This window comes from Tripterygium wilfordii, chromosome 4 (genome assembly GCF_013401445.1).
Source record: "Tripterygium wilfordii isolate XIE 37 chromosome 4, ASM1340144v1, whole genome shotgun sequence".
Taxonomy (NCBI): domain Eukaryota; kingdom Viridiplantae; phylum Streptophyta; class Magnoliopsida; order Celastrales; family Celastraceae; genus Tripterygium; species Tripterygium wilfordii.
The window spans coordinates 15,979,207-15,997,112 of record NC_052235.1 but is presented as its reverse complement, the minus strand read 5'-3'; the positions used below and the strand labels follow the sequence as shown (position 1 = coordinate 15,997,112).

Here is a 17,906-nt window from a genome sequence, read left to right as displayed (position 1 = left end):
AAAGAAAAAAAGAGCCACAGAAGACGTCCAGATTAATAGCTCTTATTACAATTTACTTGTAAAACAAAGCATCAATCATTCAATCTTGTTGTAGAACAGGAAGAGTTTGACTTCAACTTGGAATCCAATTACAGACATGAGATGTAACTGATCATATCTCAGACAGGTAACACTTTCGATAATTGGGATTTTTTGGCATGAAGAAATGCTTGTCTCCAAAAAAAATAAATTATTTTGGTATGAAAGATAAATAGCATAAGCTATCTACATCAAAACTATGCGATGAAACTTTTATAAATTCGATACAGAACTACTAGGTTGCTGCAACCGAAGTTGATCACCGATGGTTGATCCTCGATTGACCCAGGAAGAGATGAGGTGGTGGGCGATTGCAAAAGGCCCTGGGATGAACATTGGTGCAAGTTCACCGCTTTCCACGTTAAAATCTGCTGCTAGACTCTGTCCTTTCTCAACTCCTTTGCACATTTGGTCTACTTTAACTGCTGTTGTTTGTTGTGCCTTCCTGTACTCAGCAAATTCCAATGCTTTTTTAACATCCTCTCTACTGTGCCACTGAGCATCTACACAAACAGGAATTCTGATATTATACTAGCCTGCCATATGCTAAAAAGTGCAAAAAAAGAAGCGGCAAACACAATGACAAAAGATCACCAAATGCCAATGCTTTTTGACATCCTCTCTACTGTGCCATTGAGGAACTACACAAACAGGAATTCTGATATGCACTTGCCTGCCATATGCTAAAAAGTGCAACAAAAAAAAAAAAAGCCAGCACCCATGACAAAAGATTTGGATCCATACAAAGACCATCCAATTGATCAAAAACCCAACTAAACTTCGCTAGCAATGCAGTTCAAATACTGCTTCATGCATAGTGAATTATGTGCATATAATGCTGTTTAAGATGATATGTGACTATGTAACTTCCAACTCCAAGGGTCAAAAGCTGTCTAGCGGACTGCATCTTATCCACAACCTTGGTTTTCATTTGGATCACCAAACTGTCTCATAGGCACACATCAAGCACATTCAGCCCATATATTAAGTTGCTTCATCATGTTATGCTAATGAGTAAATGATTGATAGCAACATACCTATATGATTTATAAAATACGCTAAAGAGATGACTTTAAGCATGGCAAGACGAAAATTATAGCACATACAAACATAAACATAGTTTATCAGGAGGAAAAAAATTGTAATAGAAATGAAAACAAAACAAGCCAGAAAGGTTAGAATAAAATGTAAATGATTTAGCAAGGCAATAATAAAGATTGTTTCAAGATTCAAATATGTCACCTTGGACATTTATATGTATTGGGTTTTACATTTTAGCCACAGATGGGAGACCAACAGAATAGGTATACGCACAGAAATTCATTTTCTACTTTCAAATTTCAGCAACTCCAATGAATACATGTGCAATATTCTTAAGAATACGTATAGGAGCCCAACTCCGTCATGCTTTACCCAGAAGGTGCCAAGGCAATACCGCCACGGAATTTGCAGCTTGAAGCTTCTTGTATTGATGACTTCACTGACTCAAGGGCTAAGTGACTCATTGGAAGAATATTTTTGCAAAAAGCACTTTTGCAAACCTTTGCCTTCCATTTTATTTGTATATAAAGCTAAATGCCAGAAAAATGACATTTAGCAATACCATATTTTCAAAACTAGCTGAAAGGCCAAGGATAATGGTAAACAACTCCCATACACAAAGTTCTAGTAGTGTGGGTACGCAGACCTCACCTCCACAACATGATAAGAAAACAAATTGCACTAAACAACATTGGTATTGTTTAAGTAGCGTATGTTTTCTTGCACACCCTTCCCCAACCCTGCCAAAAAAGAAAAACAAATAAAAGAAAGAGCAACAGTGAGGTACCTTCCAACTCTTCCTTGTCAACGTTTATGTCAAGGGATTTCGCATAGGCAAAAAACCCCACCATTAACTGGCATGGCATGCTACTTGGCCCAACTGAAAACAAATCATTTAAGAGTACATCAAAAGAAGAAGAAAAAGAGTTAGGTGCTGTAGAAAGTCTAGCATATCATCAGAGTACAGTAGTACACATATTTCAGAAAGAGAATCCTAAACTCATCCAGAAAACAAGTTCAGGGAGGCAGACAAAATAAAATGATGGTAAAGCATTCAGAAAATTTAGAATGGACTTTTCCCAGTAGCCATATTTAAAGAGTTGAATATTTATCGTAGTAGTAGTAGAATTACTATAAATAGCAAGATGGATGACCTGAGAGAAAAGTAAGATGGATGGGAAGAAAAGATAATGGAATGACAAGATGACATAAATTCAGGCAAATCATGACCCTGTACTTTGCCAAGTTCATGAATCATAAAAATGATATGCAGTCTTATTACACATAAATGACACATACACCATTTGTATCATAGATAAGGGAATTCAAGAGAAAAAGAAAAAAGAGATGGTGGAAAAAAGATACCAGGCCATGGCTGAGAACTATGATAAATGACATCTCCCACTTCAATACCAGTCTCTTCCCATGTTTCTCTCCTCACGGCCTCTTCTAAGCTTTCTCCTGGCTAATGACAATGGAGTTATTCAAACTAAGGAAATATTCAATTTATAGGAGTGAAGGAGAAATATTAACAAATTTTGCTCGGGTAAGAAACTACAGAATCAAAGTCATTTGACTAATAAGCAAAAGCTTAGCAGCCACTTTCTTCTCCAACTACAAAGACACCTAACTACCACTAGTCTGTCACCAATAAAGTTCTCTGCTCAGTAATATCACATAAGCAGATTTATCTTTGCACAATTCATTTTTTCACTAGGAGTATTTCCAACTTGAAACGAAAAATTAAGTTGGTAAAACACATACCTCAATGAAACCAGCCAAGCAACTCCACATCCGTGGCACAAATCTCGACTGTCTGCTTAAGAGTGCACGATCATTTTCTCTATCAATGACCAACATGATGACAACCTGTTGTAAGGGCAGATATATCAGAAAAGCAATGTGGCATTCGTTGCACCCTCTTCACAATAATCCTACATCATTAAGCAACCAAATAAAAAAGGTAGATATCACTGTACTGGATCAACACGAGGATAAATCCTCTTTTTACAAAGCTCATTTGAGCATTGTTTCCGCCTTCCTGCTTCCATGGGGGCTGTCTTTTCACCACAATGTCCACAAAAACGTGATATGTTATGCCATTCCAACAATGCCCTGGCCTGATCAAATTCAAAATGCATTTATAGTTGTCAGTAAAAAAATTGCATGCTCCATGAAACAGCTTCTTAATAGTAAGAATGTGAAGGATGATATGAGCGGAAGACCAAATTCTACAGGACATGAACTCCCCACATAAAGGCACGACTGATATATCCATAAGAAAATGCATAAAATAGTCCCACCAAGGGCACTGTTCCCGTGTAAAGGATTTGGGGAAAACAGATGGAAGAACATTATTTAAAAGATCTTTCTGTTACTTCTTAACAGTTGCTTTAGTTGTCATTGCATCATCTATTTTTTGCTCTCTAAAAAAATGCTCATTCATATTTATACAAGGATGATCATTTGCTCAAGGAAATGGCATGAACTCCCTTTATGTGAACATCTTTATCATTGATTAGCCTTTCAACTAGAAAACGAAGAAAAGGACCAAATATTAACATGAAACAATAAACATATATAGACTAAATCAACACAGAATTACTCAATCGATTATGATAATCAATAGTAAGAAAACACCACATAATTACCACCTGAATAAACATCATTATCACTTACATGACCAGCAATAGCTAATTCACCCATGGCTCGTTCGTCAGCCCAATCAGTGGCAACCATAAGCGTCCTCAGCTCCACAAAACAAAATTTCCTACTCCCCAATTGAGAAACCAAAGCACTAACCTCCGACACATCAATAGCCCAATACACCTCATCCTCCTCCGCCCTTGAACCCAGATACACCAAAGACTCTACACTCAACTGGACCCCACATTCCGACAAGAAAACCCTACAATCAGCCAAACTGATCCAACCCAGATGCCAATTCGGTGACGTATCACCAGAAGAAGAGGCCAGAGGCCTACCCTTCCGGAAAGGCAAGACCTTGAAATCAGGAGGTGAAAAGGTTTGCTGGTGGTTGGTGTCTAAGAGGCGAGTTTTGAGGATTTCAAGAGCAGATGTAGGTGAAAATGGGTCGGTTGGTTTTGGGGTCTTGGATCTTATAGGATTGCCAGCAAAGGCGTGGGTATGGAGGGAGATGGACATGGTGGTAAGGATGTAGATTCTTTTGGAGAGAACTATAGAGGAAATAAGAGGAGAGAAGGAGGAAGAGGACAGCGAGAGCATGGCGGGTCTTGGGTGGTTGGTTGGTTTTGTATGTTTAGAGAGAGAGAGAGAGTTAGGTGCTGGCGGCTCAGCCGGTCAAACGATCTGGGTTATTGACAACTGTCCTGATTTAGACTAGTTATTCCCAAAATAATGCTTTTTGTACAAAATAAACGGTGAATTGGGATTTGGAACGTAAATTTTAGTTTATTCACTTTGTCTAATTACATGATATCTAAAGACAATTGACAAATTGCAATAAATGAAATACACAACTTCAGGTGATGTCTCTCTCTCTATATATAAAATGAACTTCAGGTAAGGTCTTGGTTCCCTTGAATAACCAATTTTTGTATGCACTGTGATCTAGCTAGCTAGAAACAACAGTATGTCAAAACTCCCTACATTTTACCATATAAAAGCCAAAAAAGAAACAAAAAAACAAAATCTATGGCCAGAGTCCAGACTAAACAATGGCAGAAAAAACCACTTTAGAATTAGACCATTAGACCACCAAGAAATTCTATAGACCAAAACTTTTGATATGTCGCAGCACCGAACAACTTCAATGTAAACTCAGCTCCCAACTCTGCTTGGCAAACTCTGCACTAACGGCAGATCATCAAGCCAATCTGCATAAATTCGATTGATTTTTTTATGTCCTTTCCACTTGAACAAGCATTTCTTCCCTTGCCCTTCTTCGGTAAAAGCAGGGACACCAACCATCTTACTTACAGATGCATCAATAACAGGAAGAATGGATTGAGGTTTAGTCGAGATGAAGCTTGAATTCCCTGCCTCCACTTCAATTCGTCCAGCAGACAGCTGTAACTCTGATTTTAATAGCATCATAATGAAAAAAGTCCATCTCAGACTAGTCTTTCAAAACATTCTATCAAAGAAACATGTGGGCATTGTTGCAGCAATTCATGGGAGAAAAAAGAAAATTACATAAAACTCAAACAAAGATGGACTCTATAAATATTGGGTATAAAGGTATTTAGAAAGCACCCTCTCAAACATAAGATATTGACTATGGAGAATCTAGCACTAGCGTTAATCTGTTCACTTCAGTTTTAACTTAGGTCATGAAAGAAAAGTTAATGTTACATGATGGAAATTTCACCTATATATTATTCCTTCATGGGCATTTACGGATAAGCAGTGAAGATATAGGTGCACAAGAAAAACCTACATCTTATTTAACACGGTAACTTTGTCAAATATAGTATAGAGTCACCATGGGCAAAATGTTTTTGCCAAATATACCGTTAGAAAATCGAGTCATCTGCCTTTCTTGGACAACTAACTCGAGAGAATCAATTATTGCCTAAATAAATTTTAAAAGATGAACCCTACTATCAGTCGGAAGGTGATTTTAAAAGATGAACCCTACAACCAACCAAACAATCCAGGGAAGCCTGTAAGAAACTGGACGTTTTATTGTTACACAAACAAAGTAGGGAGAAGGAATTTATGAAGCTGATACATCATAAAAATTGGAAGGATATTTGCTCCACGTTGCACAGTAAAGAAGATGACCAAATAAAATTAGAAGAAAAAGAAATCCTGCTCTACATCTAAACATAAAGTTCTACTTTCTTATAGTGTCAATAATTAATTTGGATAAAATCCTGTGCCACTGGTTATGGATCATCATGAATTATCATGAATTTCAACATGAAGATGAAGACTAGAAATATCATGAAGACAACGCCAAGTATAACGAAAACAATAGCAGAAACTTGCAAGGTACCATAGAAATCATGCAACTTAATACTGAAATGTAACTCCTATAGCAAAGAATTATACCTGCTTGTCCATGAGCGAAGTGACATTTCTCACCAAAACTGCACGTCCCTGTTGTTTCCCACTTTATGCATAACTTTGTTTTCCAATACACAGGCTTAATATTTACTTGAAAGGCATCTGGGCCAGAGTTGTTGACAGACCAATTACCATCACAATGATCAAACCCACCTCCCTGCACCACTGGTTGTCCTGTAGTGCCAATGCTTATTACAGAGCTCTCTCTAAATCTTCCTGAATCTTCCTTAAACTTAGATGGCTCTTCATGGAGAAAATTACACCTATCACCATAAGGACACTCCTCCCCATTATAGTATTTCTTGCACAGTTTCATCTTATGAATTATCTTCATATCATCTTCCCAGTTGCACGGTGGTGGTTGTGGTGGTCTATCCTCATCGCGTCCACCAACAAGATCTTGCCAATTGGGTGGAGGCCGCCTCAAATCATCCATACCATGAGCAAAGTTGCAGTTTTCACCATTGCGACAAGTCCCATTCCTAAATTTTGCACACATTCTGGTCTTGAAGAAAATGTTGGTTATCCCTTTATTTACAGGAATGCTTTGTGGGGGCATCCTAGAATTCATGGATGGGTTATCCTCAGAGTTTCTGGGTCTTTTGAAAGGAGACTGCTGTTCAAACTGAGAATGTGTATCAAATTGTTCATTGTTCTGAATCTGAGGCCAGACACCAATCGTAATGGCATCACTAGCTCCAGAAAATGGACCAAAAGGAGGGACAGGATCCGGGAAACTCATAATGGGAAATCTCAAGTCTCGAAATTGAACGCAATGCAATTATAATCTTCAAACAAATCAAGACGGTAATTGACAAACAAGTCCAATTAAACCTAACAAAAATTGAGTCAATATAAGCACCAATGGAATGTCAAAGAAAACGAACAAGAAGATGATCAATCGACTACGCGAGTTAAAATCCAAAAAAGCAGTAAACCTATACTGAATATGATGATGTTCGGGGTAATGATAAAATATCAAAGAACAATCGAAAAACCATTAAGCTATTTGTAACCTGATTGCGTAGAACAGAATCAACAGACCGAAATTCAGTTTGAAGCAGGATGTCAGAAGGGAACCAGATGAGATTAGATTGTAAATTGTAATCGACTGTCAAAGATAATGATAACTTTCAATCTTGGCAACAATCAAACAAGAATTTCTCTTCTAAGTTGTAGTGATTTTAATGTTTAGCGCTAGAGAAACTAAAAGAAAGAAGTATATATATACAGACAAAAGGCTCTCAATAGCCCTAGCCGCCAATATGAAACCCTAATTGGAGAAGGAAAATTTTGCACAAATCCTGGTGGCGTTGATTGAGAGTACAAAACCCTAGCTAGAGCCCTAGTCCCGTTAAACGGTTAAACCCCTGAACGCGTTCCTAGACAATGACGCTATGGACTAATTAATTAATTAATCCATTAATATTTTCATTTGCGGATTTATTTCTTTATTTTCGGTCCAAGATGACATTCGGCCCAGCCCAAACTAATTAAAGGACAGCAAGGTCATGTTTCATGAAACCCAGTCCATTAGGCCTGTGGGCGGGGCCCATTTATCAATATCCTGGGCAAGTCCATTAGCAGGTTTATCAATGAATTCTTATGCATGTCATTGCGAAGAGTTAGAAAGGCCCACTTCAATACTAACAAGAACACAACAAAATGACAGACCAAATTAAGTTTTATGAATTCTCTTAGTTAGGCATTGTATATTAACCTCTAACATAAAGAAAAAATGATGGAAGTTGAGACCTCAAAAGAAACCTTTTGAACTAAAAGAATCTATTGGAATCTTTTTATGTGTTAGAGGTAAAGGAGTAACTCTACTCTTGTGGTCACGCATTGGGTTTTGTACGTCCCAACTTACTCTTTCATTCATTAGGTAGGAAATTTCTATGAGCACCAGCCTGACGACCCGAGTTTAGACTCATATCGGATGTTCAAAGGGCAAACGTGTTTAGTGTCATTTTTGTTAAAGGATTATCTCTAGGTCCTTAAATTATGATGTGAAAAGCCACATAATGACATAAAAAGGGATTCAATTAGGGAAATGCTGCTAGTAATCATGGTAGCTGTCTGGACCCTCCATTGCCCCACATAAAAGTTATGCTGTGGGAAAAAAAACTTCACATGAAAGTATGAAACTCTCTGTGCATGATTTTGCTTAACATCAAAAAAGCATATAGAGAGGAGAATATATATATAATGTCCGGTCTCATGTCTGCTTACTTGTCTACCAATACAAGACTTGTCAATTAAGTCAACTGAAAGAACCAGATACATAAGCAAATGCAGTTTTTCTAAGCTTGAGTGTGGTTACTTAGTCATCAACTGAAGGTGATTACAGGACAAAAGCAGACGAAGCAAAAGTTTGCATGTATGCTTTGAAAGCAAGGAAGCAGCATCAGGTTCTTATCTGCATATAATAATTACATGTAGTTGGTGTATGGAGATTTGATGCTTAAAGGGATCATAAATTATTGCTCTGAGAGAGAGCTAGGCCAGTCTTTTCAATTGATGTAAACTTGTCAATCCTATATATAGATATAGCGATTCCTTGAATCTTATATGTAGCATGCATTAATTGTTGAATGGAATTAGCTCCATTGGGTGTGGTCCATTTTTGGTCTCGCTAGCCCCTTCAAAACATTCCTTGGACCCTGCCACCAGGTCCATGTCTCACTACACCATACATGATAATGATTTTGCTCATAAGAAGAAAGAAGAACAGTACATGGTTTCGTGAATTTATTTCATATGCGAAAAGCCGGAGAAACCTTTATAAATTCAAATGCAAATACAAGGCAATATTTCATTTTGCAGCTAGCCAACAACCCCTTAGCCGGTCAAGACATATACTCGACTTGGTGGAATCCAAGTTCGAATCCCTCATCGTGCTTACTTAACAATAAAAAAAAATTGCAAACAGGTATTCGACCGTGGTCCAACAACCTAAAGCTTATTTTATCTTCTACGAAGAGGAAAGACTAATTAAAGTTTCTATTTTCGATATTGCAAGAGAGAATCTTCCAGAACTGCCACCTTCTTCAAACTGCACCGCCTGAATTGTATACGAATGAGAATAATGTGAGCAAACAATATACAGAGAGATAATTTAGAACAAGTATGGATTTTTCTTTATTACCATAGTCCCTTGGTGTTTTGCATTTGAAGCATTCTGCCCTGCTAGCATAATTGTGCACTCCACATCCAATTCTGTCCAAAAGACAGGTGCACATACCAGGAATTATTGTACCAAACAATGCCGGCTATTAGAAGAAAAGAAAAAAAAAAAAAACAACAATATTTCTAATCAGAATGTGAACTAGTCACCTGTTGCAAAGCCAGTCACCGGACTTCCATCCGGGCGGGACGCTGCCATCGGATCCATATCCTCCAGTATTCATCATGTTACCCCCATACCCACAATCATAACCAGTTTTCATTGCCCCACAACGATGGCAATTCAAACGGCTGGCGTAATTGTGAGCTCCACAATTCATGGCAGTGCAGTACCAGTCTCCGGCCAAAACCTCCGTCCGATTGTACAAATATGTCGACACGTCAGGGCCTCCATATTTCGGGTATCCGCAACGTTGACAAGCTTCTCTTTTCTTGAAGTTCTGGTGTTGGCATGCAGCACACATCCAGTCTCCGCCTGTCCAGCTCATATTTTCTTGTATCCTATCATATATATATGTAACCATCATTGGCAATAAATTAATAATAATATAACCACATGACATGACTTGTAATCAACAAAGAAAGATGAAAATTGAAGAATTGTAATGAAGGCTTGAGCTTGGAGTGATTGATGATGGATGATACCTTGAAGAAGATGAAGACACCTTAATTAAAGTAGCAAGTATAATGTGTTAGTGGTGATTGAAGGTTTGAAGTGAGGAACTTGTCAAGGAAGAGAAGTTGGTGATTCTAGCAAATGAGGATTGGACGGCTTTTATACACAAACATACATGCTAAGGGACACCAAAAAAGTGCAGGGATTCCAAAAGCACACAATTATTATTCTTCTTCTTTTATGGTTTCTGAGAAAATTAGATAAACCTGCAGCCATCCCCAGCGGCTTCTCTTGTATATATGCTTTCAAGGGAACATGTTAGTCAATTCATGTACACATACTGTTCTTCCATGCGAAAGATTTCTCAACTTACATTCCTTTATGTGATTCCTCTCTCATTATTGTACTAAAAAATATCAACCAAAAAAAAAACTTTTTGAAGTTTTAATACTTTTTGAATTCTCTACGATATCTCCGTTTCTGTTGTCCAAGGTGTTATGAGGGGAAGGCTGTCATTTGTTAGAGTGGCTTGATGCATGCTATCCACGTACAATTGGATGATAATTTAGTTGGTGAATCTATCTGAGTCCAAACTGTATGGACTTGGGAGGTCTTAAGTTTCCACTAACAGCAATACTCTTGTGGTCACGTGTTAGACTTTGACACAATTTACCGTATCTTTTGGTAAGAAATTTTTATACCCTCGCGAGTTAGACTCATCTTGGATGTCAAAAGTATAAATTAATTTGTATGATTTCGCTCTCGTTTAAAAAAAAATAAAAATGGCTAATTGCATGCTACTTGCAAGTAATGCAAATAAACCCTCCCTAGTTAGAGCAAGCAATATATAGATTATAGTCAAAGTCCACATCATCACTTGGAGGTAAAACGAGAGAATTGAAATGAATTATTTATTTTTCACTCAGTAGGAATTTATTCCATGAGAATTGATGCACATACATTGCAAAATTCTTTTCTTCCTTGTTATTTTTAACTTATTTTGATTCCTCTTTTTATATAATTTTGTTTCCTATACAATAATTCAAAAGACATATATAGCCATTGGAAGATTCATATATATATATATTTCATTTCCAGCCGCCATGCAGAGGTGAATATATAACTAAAAGCTGATATTGCAATATCGACGTACTGTCATGACACCAAAGATATTAATCATGCATGAACCACATGACCATGACTTGTAGGGGTCAGCACATGCTGACATGGCACCAAAGATATTCAACGCCAGCCAGGTAAGCATTCAGTGATTGGGAACATATATATGCTTTGCTTACGGGTTGACCTGGCGTTTGATAAGGAGGAATCCTAATCATCATTTTGAAATATATATATATATACATATTGTTTTCCATAATGACCAGACAATGAGGGATCCCCATCCTTCACGCTTTGATTCTAAATATGTGACTGCCCTGAAAAGAAACTATATATATTATCCCCATGCTCTCTCTCTTCAATAATACTAGCTAGCTAGGAGAATCCACATCTTCTTCTTCAGCTAAAAGAAAACAAATATGCATGGCTGGTGGCTTTGATCAATTTTTGCATATTCTCTTCCCCCTTGGTGGATGAATTGATACATCCATCTTTACACCTTTTCTTTTATATGTAAGTTTTAGGGGTGTGCATGGTGTGGGTGCTATCTGAACTAGGACTTGCTCCTACATTTTAATTATAATTAACCTTGGACAATAATGTTAAACTTGTAATGATTTCGCTCATTTTACATGACTGAACTAACTACTTCAATCATTTTTTGGTTAATAAGTGATGAGATACATCAGGTACATAAATCCAATCCCCTTTTTAGCTAATCTTTCCTCACAAACAAGATGAAATTCAAAATAACCTAGAAAATAGTACATGCACCCAAGCACTTATTTAGGAAATTGATATGGGGCCAGCGCATTTTTAGAGAAATATATATGATCGGGTGGAAAATAGGACGTGGCTAGCGGTCATTTAGACAATTATTGATTGTGTCGGATTGAGCTGAAATCACGCGGTTGAATCGAAATGGTGCGTAGGTATTTCATAGTTTGATCATTCGAATCAACATTTTATTGCTATTTTGGACCTTTACGTTATTTTCGACTGTTGTAGGGATTTCATTATTTTATTTCTTTATTATTTTAGGGTTTTGACTTTCATACTATTTAAAGTTATAATCTCTTGAGGCTAGTTTCAATTTTGATTTTGTAGTAATATTGAAGACACAAATCATCTTTCTAATTCTTTTCAACTCTTGATATTCGTTATAATCAACAAAGAGTTGAAACTTTTTGTTTTTAAAAGGAAAGAGTTGAAGCTCTGATCTTAATAATTGGTATTCGAATTAATAGATTCAAGTAGAGCGTTCTTTGGTCACGCTGCTGCTCTATGACCATTTCACCTACATATAGGTAGGTCTCATAACGAGATATTTATTATTACCTTTGCTAGTCTATGGTCTCATAACGAGATATTTATTATTACCTTTGCTAGTCATTGACTTCCTTACCGAATTAAAGCCAACGGCCATTTTTGGCGGGTGAGACAAATATAAGAAATAACAACCATTGGTTGAGTGACAATGACTTTGCATGTCCCTGACTGAGGTCATGGGTTCTAGTCTCACCTCCTCCGAATATTTATAAGGAGGTGTGTGGGCTTAGTCTGCCCCTGCGTGGGCTTGATTTGTGCCTCCTACGTGGGGCCTGTTGACACCTGTACTTTCATATGCTTGATCTGGTGGTGTGTCGTATATTGTATTTGTACTTGTACTCAAAAAAAAAAAAACAAAAACTAAAATCCTAACGACTTCTATCTCTCCATCAGCATCCACGACGAAAATGGTGGTCTCTGCCATTCCTCCTTCCACTCTCCATATTCTTCTCTCCTCTGATCCTCCATATACAAGCTCCTTGAGATGCACCCTTCTCGCCCGTTGCAAAAGCATCCAATATCTCAAGCAAATCCACTCCCAGATTTTCAAAACCGGTCTCCACAACACCCAGTTCGCCTTGAGCAAGCTCAATGCATTTTTGTGCCATTTGTCCCTTCGGAGATATTTCTTATGCAATCTGACAGTTTGAATCCATTGATAACCCCAATCTGATACTTTGGAACACGATCATTCGAGTATACTCACTGAGCTTGTCCCATGTTCGGGCTGTGGAGTTTTATGTTCTCATGATTCCGGTGTTGAGCCAAATTCGTATACTTTCCCTTTCCTTTTGAAATTTGTGCTAAAGTTGGGGCTGCCTTTGAAGGGAAACAGATCCATGCATATGTCTTGAAGCCTGGGCTGGATTCTGATGTCTACGTGCACGCTTCTCTAATCAATATGTATGCGCAGATTGATGACTTGGGTGATGCAAGGAAAGTGTTTGATAAAAGCCCTATGAGAGATGCTGTTTCCTTTACGGCTTTGGTGACTGGTTATGCTGTGAGGGGTTTTGTACACAAGGCTAGACAACTGTTTGATGAAATACCTGTGCAGAGATGTCGTGTCATGGAATACCATGATTGCAGGGTATGCTCAAAGTGGTCAATTTTCAGAGGCATTAGCATTCTTTGACGAGATGCGTGCAGCTAATGTCCTACTTAATGAGAGTACGATGCTTACTGTCCTCTCAGCTTGTGCTTATATGGGTTCCCTTGAACTGCACAATTGGGTTCGTTCCTGGTTAGAGAACCATGGACTTAGTTCAACCCTTTGCTGGCTAATACGCTTACTGATATGTATGCAAAGTGTGGTGTTTTGGACAAAGCTCGCAGTTTGTTTGAGGATTTACATGAGAAGGATGTGATTTCATGGAACGTTATGATCGGTGGTTACTCTTACATGAGCCAATACAAAGAAGCATTGGTGCTGTTTGGGCTAATTCTACAATCCCATACAAAGCCTAATGATGCAACTCTATTGAGCATTCTTCTAGCTTCTTCTCACTTGGGTGCTCCAGATCTTGACAAATGGGTTCACGCTTATATAAATTAGAACTTAAATGATATAACTACCACCAATCTTCGGACTAGTCTCCTTGACATGTATGCCAAATGTGGAGGTTGATAGTGTTGTTCATGAATTCCTTGTTGGAGACAGAGTACATCCCAAGCGCAAAGCGACTTACAAAATGTTGGATGAAATAGATGGGATTTTAGAGAAGGCTGGGTTTCTGCCTGATATATCTGAGGTGCTCTATGATATGGATGAAGACTGGAATGGAGGCGCATGAAGCCATCGTAGTGAAAAGTTGGCAGTAGCTTTTGGCTTGATCAGAACAAAGGCAGGGACAACAATTAGAAATGTCAAGAATCTTAAGAGTGCGTGGAAACTGCCGTTCAGCTACAAAACTGATATCCAAGATCTTCAACATGGAAATCATTGCAAGGGATAGGAATCCTTTCCACCATTTCAAGGATGGGTCTTGCTCATGTAATGACTACTGGTGAAACATTATTCACTTGAAAAAAGAAATCAACTTTGTGAGTAGTAACTGATTCAAATTGGCTGATTTTGCTGAGACAAAGTGCTCCAATGCTCTTAGAAATGAAAAATATTGAACCATCTTTATTGATACATAGATAGATGATGGGTTTACATACTAAACTAGTAAACTGCTTCTGAGGTAGGGAATGAAATACAACCAAATTAAGTTAAAATAAGTCCATATTGTCATGATTAATTATGCTTTCAGTGCTAAGGGATTTGCCTAAAGGAGTTTCTCCTTGCAGAGGCCAAAACTGTCTTGTCTGCTACAATGAAATATGCTGCTCCAGCCACTGCAATTCATTATAGATCCTATTATCAGGTTTTAACAAGAAAAAGAAAGAAACAGAACAGCAGGGGTATTTGGTAATCTTACCCGTGGAGATAATGAGAGCTTGAGCAGTATGATTAAGATGGGCTTTTGCCCATGGCAGCATCCTCACACTAGTCAACTGCATTTAAGAAAAGAAGAACGTAATTAGTAGCTCAATATATCTAATTTTTGTATTAATTAAAGAAAGGTTAAAATGCAAGATTGATAGAAAGAAGACCCACAGTGGGAACAGCAGCAGCAATGCTGGCAACAATGGCTGCCTTAGCTCCTGCAACCACGCCCTCTGTTGACCCATTTCAAAGGCAAAAACAACTAATTAATTTGTGAGATTTCTTTAAAATGTAAAAAACCAGGAACCAAATTTGATAGAGAAATTAAGCTAGGGTACCATGAGAACAACGCTTTGCCATGGCTAGCTTTTGATCAAGTGAGGCTAAGCTAGTCTTCTCAAGTACTGGAGAGTACTTGGTCATCTTTTCTGCCATTCTAAATGCCTTAATTTATGAAGTAACAATGCAGATGACAAAAACTGAAAACTCAATTGGGTTTTTGAAGATTTGATTTAACTTGAAGAGTAAAGTGAGATTGTGAATGGGTGTTTATAAGGATTTTCTTTGATTAGGTTAGTAAGAAAGAAAATGCCTAAGGTGTTGGGGGAAGTTAAGTGGAGTTTGATGGTTTCATTTGAATACTAACGTCAGAGACACTTGTTTTGACCTAGGTTTCTGATAATGGTCGGTTGATTCTTCTGTTATGTCCCTTGTTTTTTTAATACTTGTGACAGTTTATATTTATTTTTTTTTCCGACTTGTAGCATATTGGGGCATGTAGAGGCCTTACAACTTTAATTTTTCAAAAGAAACATACTCTCATCATATTATGTTAGACTAAGGCTTACGTACGTGTATATTGTCTGTCTCTGATCCCGTCCAATACGAGAGTCTTGTGCAGAATTATTAATTTGTAGAAGAACATGTGATCTATTGATAGCGTTGCAGTGATGCAACTTATAAATATATAACAAATTTAATTTTTAAAAACAATCTCTCTACATATTTATGAATGTAAAATCTACGTACATCCTTCCTAGATGTTCTCGATCTCATCCAACTGCGAAAGTCTTGTTTACATAAATTGTTTACTTTTGTGATATTGGGACAACAGTAGCTATATATGGTTGGGTGAAAGTAAAGGACACACAATTTAGTAGTCTTATTTTTAGGCAAGTTATTGAAGAAACGACAGACAGACAGAGGAGAGTTATATTAGATAGGTAGGTAGGTAAATATTGTGTGTAGGTTGGTGAAGCCAATGGTTTGGTCCAGAGCTGCCTTAAAAAGTGAAAAACCATGGGTACCCGTACCACCTCAAAGTCACGTGCTTTGAGTGAGTGGAAACCTGCAACAGTTGAAAGGATTGAGACACGCGTCCCTCATGAAGGGCTGAGATTGACGGGCTTATTAGAAAGAAGAGACAGTAGATGGTTTGCGCAGCTTTTAAAGTGGATGGCCCGTGAGTCAGTCATGGGCTTTGTGGGGGGTGGGTTTTGACTGCACCTGGTTTGGTCATCTTTTTGCCTCATCTTCCTAATCTTAATGGACTTGTTAATTAATTAAATTACTAGCATAATGTATATGACATTATATATAGTTTTTAAGTGCATATATGGTATAAGGGCTTATTTTGGTTATGGTATGACAAGCTTTGTTTTGATTCTTCACTTTTTCTGTCTATTTTGGTGGTATAAAAGCATACAATGATGGGTACGTACTACTACTCCTTTCTCCTATCACTTTGTTGTTGGTAAGTGGGGACTCCAACAAAAGAAAGGAAAGGAAAAGGCTCGCGTGCCCTGACTCCAACAAACCATCAATGGATCACCCGATTTGGCTTTTATCCATATCATATCATATCATATCATATCAATTAATCAATATAATTTGTTCAAAAGAAAGAAAGCTTACACTCAATTCACTCACCTTTCCCCATCGTTGACTACAATCTATCAATATCATGTCATTAACATATCACATGACAATATCTTTTCTTATATATCACGGATCCTTAGTTCCAGTAGGCGGTGTCACAAGCTTTTGTAGTGTTAAATTTGGTGGTGATTGATCAATTATCGATTGACGATGAGACTAAATTTCTTATTTCATATTGTCCAAATGCAGATATAAAAAACATAATATAATAGATCAAACTACAAAACTAATAACAAACGCTTTTTCTACAATCAAACTAATATGGACTAGTGTTAAACTTGGGAAGACAAAGCTCTGCAGGTCGGTATGGAGACAAAATGTTATTATTGGGAAAGGGGGAACTGTTAGGACATATAATGTGCATAAAATGTTTCTATAAATATAGAAATAAAATTTTTGTCTGGTGTAGGAATGGCAATTAATTTCAATTGCATTGTTGTCTAAATCTCCTTGGTTACGATGCTTGGATACTATTTATATGATTATTTCAATTTCTTTTGAAAGTGGTCCACACATGATCTTTGCTTTCTTTATTATTATTTTTTCTTACTAATCGAGAATCACATCATATAAAAGTTTGCATTTTAGATATTCGATAGAGTATAAATTCAAGTCGTCAAATCCGCGTATATAGAAGTTTTTCATATGAGAGTAAACTAGTAAATTGGGCCAAAGTCTAATGAGTAACCATAATTTCGGAAGCACTACATATCCATAATCTAGGTGGCATGAGGAGAAATGATCCCCACACTTCTCCTCATACCACCTAGATTATGGACAATTATGGACACATCATTTTGGTCGTAATTTAACTTTATAGAGATTCACCGTTAAATTATCACCCAAGTAGTTATTCTCTTTATTCACCCATTTACATATATATTATTTATATACCCCACAATATCTAATTAATATCCATTTATCTATGTAATATTAATATTAGTAATTTCATTGATCAAGCTGGTTATGACTCTCATGTGGATCATCCAAATCGGGTTATGGACCCAAAAACCCAAAACAAGAAAAACAGAAATCAATGTCTTATTATTAATTATTATGCTCCCCAAATTAAAAAAATTAAGAAGAGATTCATTCATGAAGTGGGTTTTTCTACTT

At 37.3% G+C, this 17,906-nt stretch overlaps 4 protein-coding genes and 1 pseudogene across 4 annotated transcripts; 1 reads left to right on the top strand and 4 right to left on the bottom strand.

Annotated features, from left to right (window-relative positions):
- Positions 1–56: 56 nt before the first annotated feature.
- On the bottom strand, positions 57–4,417 carry LOC119996629 (nudix hydrolase 19, chloroplastic-like). Its single transcript, XM_038843330.1, has 6 exons — positions 3,799–4,417; positions 3,099–3,239; positions 2,884–2,988; positions 2,485–2,584; positions 1,907–1,999; positions 57–581 (listed from the first exon to the last, which is right to left on the bottom strand). Exons 1-6 carry the CDS (start codon positions 4,363–4,365, stop codon positions 292–294), a joined length of 1,296 nt encoding a protein of 431 aa, XP_038699258.1. The 5' UTR covers positions 4,366–4,417; the 3' UTR covers positions 57–291.
- A 203-nt stretch (positions 4,418–4,620) lies between these two features.
- Positions 4,621–7,519, bottom strand: LOC119996631 (zinc finger CCCH domain-containing protein 39-like). The gene is made up of 3 exons (XM_038843333.1): positions 7,188–7,519; positions 6,157–7,005; positions 4,621–5,177 (listed from the first exon to the last, which is right to left on the bottom strand). The coding sequence occupies exons 2-3, from the start codon at positions 6,911–6,913 to the stop codon at positions 4,921–4,923; spliced, it is 1,014 nt and encodes a 337-aa protein (XP_038699261.1). The 5' UTR covers positions 6,914–7,005; positions 7,188–7,519; the 3' UTR covers positions 4,621–4,920.
- Positions 7,520–8,932: 1,413 nt separating this feature from the next.
- LOC119997961 (zinc finger Ran-binding domain-containing protein 2-like) lies at positions 8,933–10,127 on the bottom strand. Its single transcript, XM_038845207.1, has 4 exons — positions 10,003–10,127; positions 9,508–9,858; positions 9,320–9,384; positions 8,933–9,235 (listed from the first exon to the last, which is right to left on the bottom strand). Exons 2-4 carry the CDS (start codon positions 9,843–9,845, stop codon positions 9,222–9,224), a joined length of 417 nt encoding a protein of 138 aa, XP_038701135.1. The 5' UTR covers positions 9,846–9,858; positions 10,003–10,127; the 3' UTR covers positions 8,933–9,221.
- Positions 10,128–12,816: 2,689 nt separating this feature from the next.
- LOC119995894 lies at positions 12,817–14,370 on the top strand (annotated as a pseudogene).
- Positions 14,371–14,529: 159 nt separating this feature from the next.
- LOC119995898 (early nodulin-93-like) lies at positions 14,530–15,408 on the bottom strand. The gene is made up of 4 exons (XM_038842367.1): positions 15,191–15,408; positions 15,024–15,085; positions 14,845–14,920; positions 14,530–14,761 (listed from the first exon to the last, which is right to left on the bottom strand). Exons 1-4 carry the CDS (start codon positions 15,285–15,287, stop codon positions 14,679–14,681), a joined length of 318 nt encoding a protein of 105 aa, XP_038698295.1. The 5' UTR covers positions 15,288–15,408; the 3' UTR covers positions 14,530–14,678.
- Positions 15,409–17,906: the final 2,498 nt, after the last annotated feature.

Bases quoted from the DNA above. Each gene is read 5' to 3' on its own strand.
- LOC119996629 (XM_038843330.1), bottom strand. From the start codon at position 4,365: ATGCTCTCGCTGTCCTCTTCCTCCTTCTCTCCTCTTATTTCCTCTATA. The intron at 2,989-3,098 runs GTACAGTGATAT...CCCTTACAACAG, and splicing joins TTTATCCTCGTGTTGATCCA to GTTGTCATCATGTTGGTCAT. The intron at 2,000-2,484 runs GTATCTTTTTTC...ATTTGTTTTCAG, and splicing joins TAGTTCTCAGCCATGGCCTG to TTGGGCCAAGTAGCATGCCA.
- LOC119995898 (XM_038842367.1), bottom strand. From the start codon at position 15,287: ATGGCAGAAAAGATGACCAAGTACTCTCCAGTACTTGAGAAGACTAGC. The intron at 15,086-15,190 runs GTACCCTAGCTT...ATGGGTCAACAG, and splicing joins GGCAAAGCGTTGTTCTCATG to AGGGCGTGGTTGCAGGAGCT. The intron at 14,921-15,023 runs GTGGGTCTTCTT...TCTTAAATGCAG, and splicing joins TTGCTGCTGCTGTTCCCACT to TTGACTAGTGTGAGGATGCT.
- LOC119997961 (XM_038845207.1), bottom strand. From the start codon at position 9,845: ATGAGCTGGACAGGCGGAGACTGGATGTGTGCTGCATGCCAACACCAG. The intron at 9,385-9,507 runs GTGACTAGTTCA...GGACAGAATTGG, and splicing joins GGTGACTGGCTTTGCAACAG to ATGTGGAGTGCACAATTATG.
- LOC119996631 (XM_038843333.1), bottom strand. From the start codon at position 6,913: ATGAGTTTCCCGGATCCTGTCCCTCCTTTTGGTCCATTTTCTGGAGCT. The intron at 5,178-6,156 runs GTATAATTCTTT...TATTAAAATCAG, and splicing joins CTTCGCTCATGGACAAGCAG to AGTTACAGCTGTCTGCTGGA.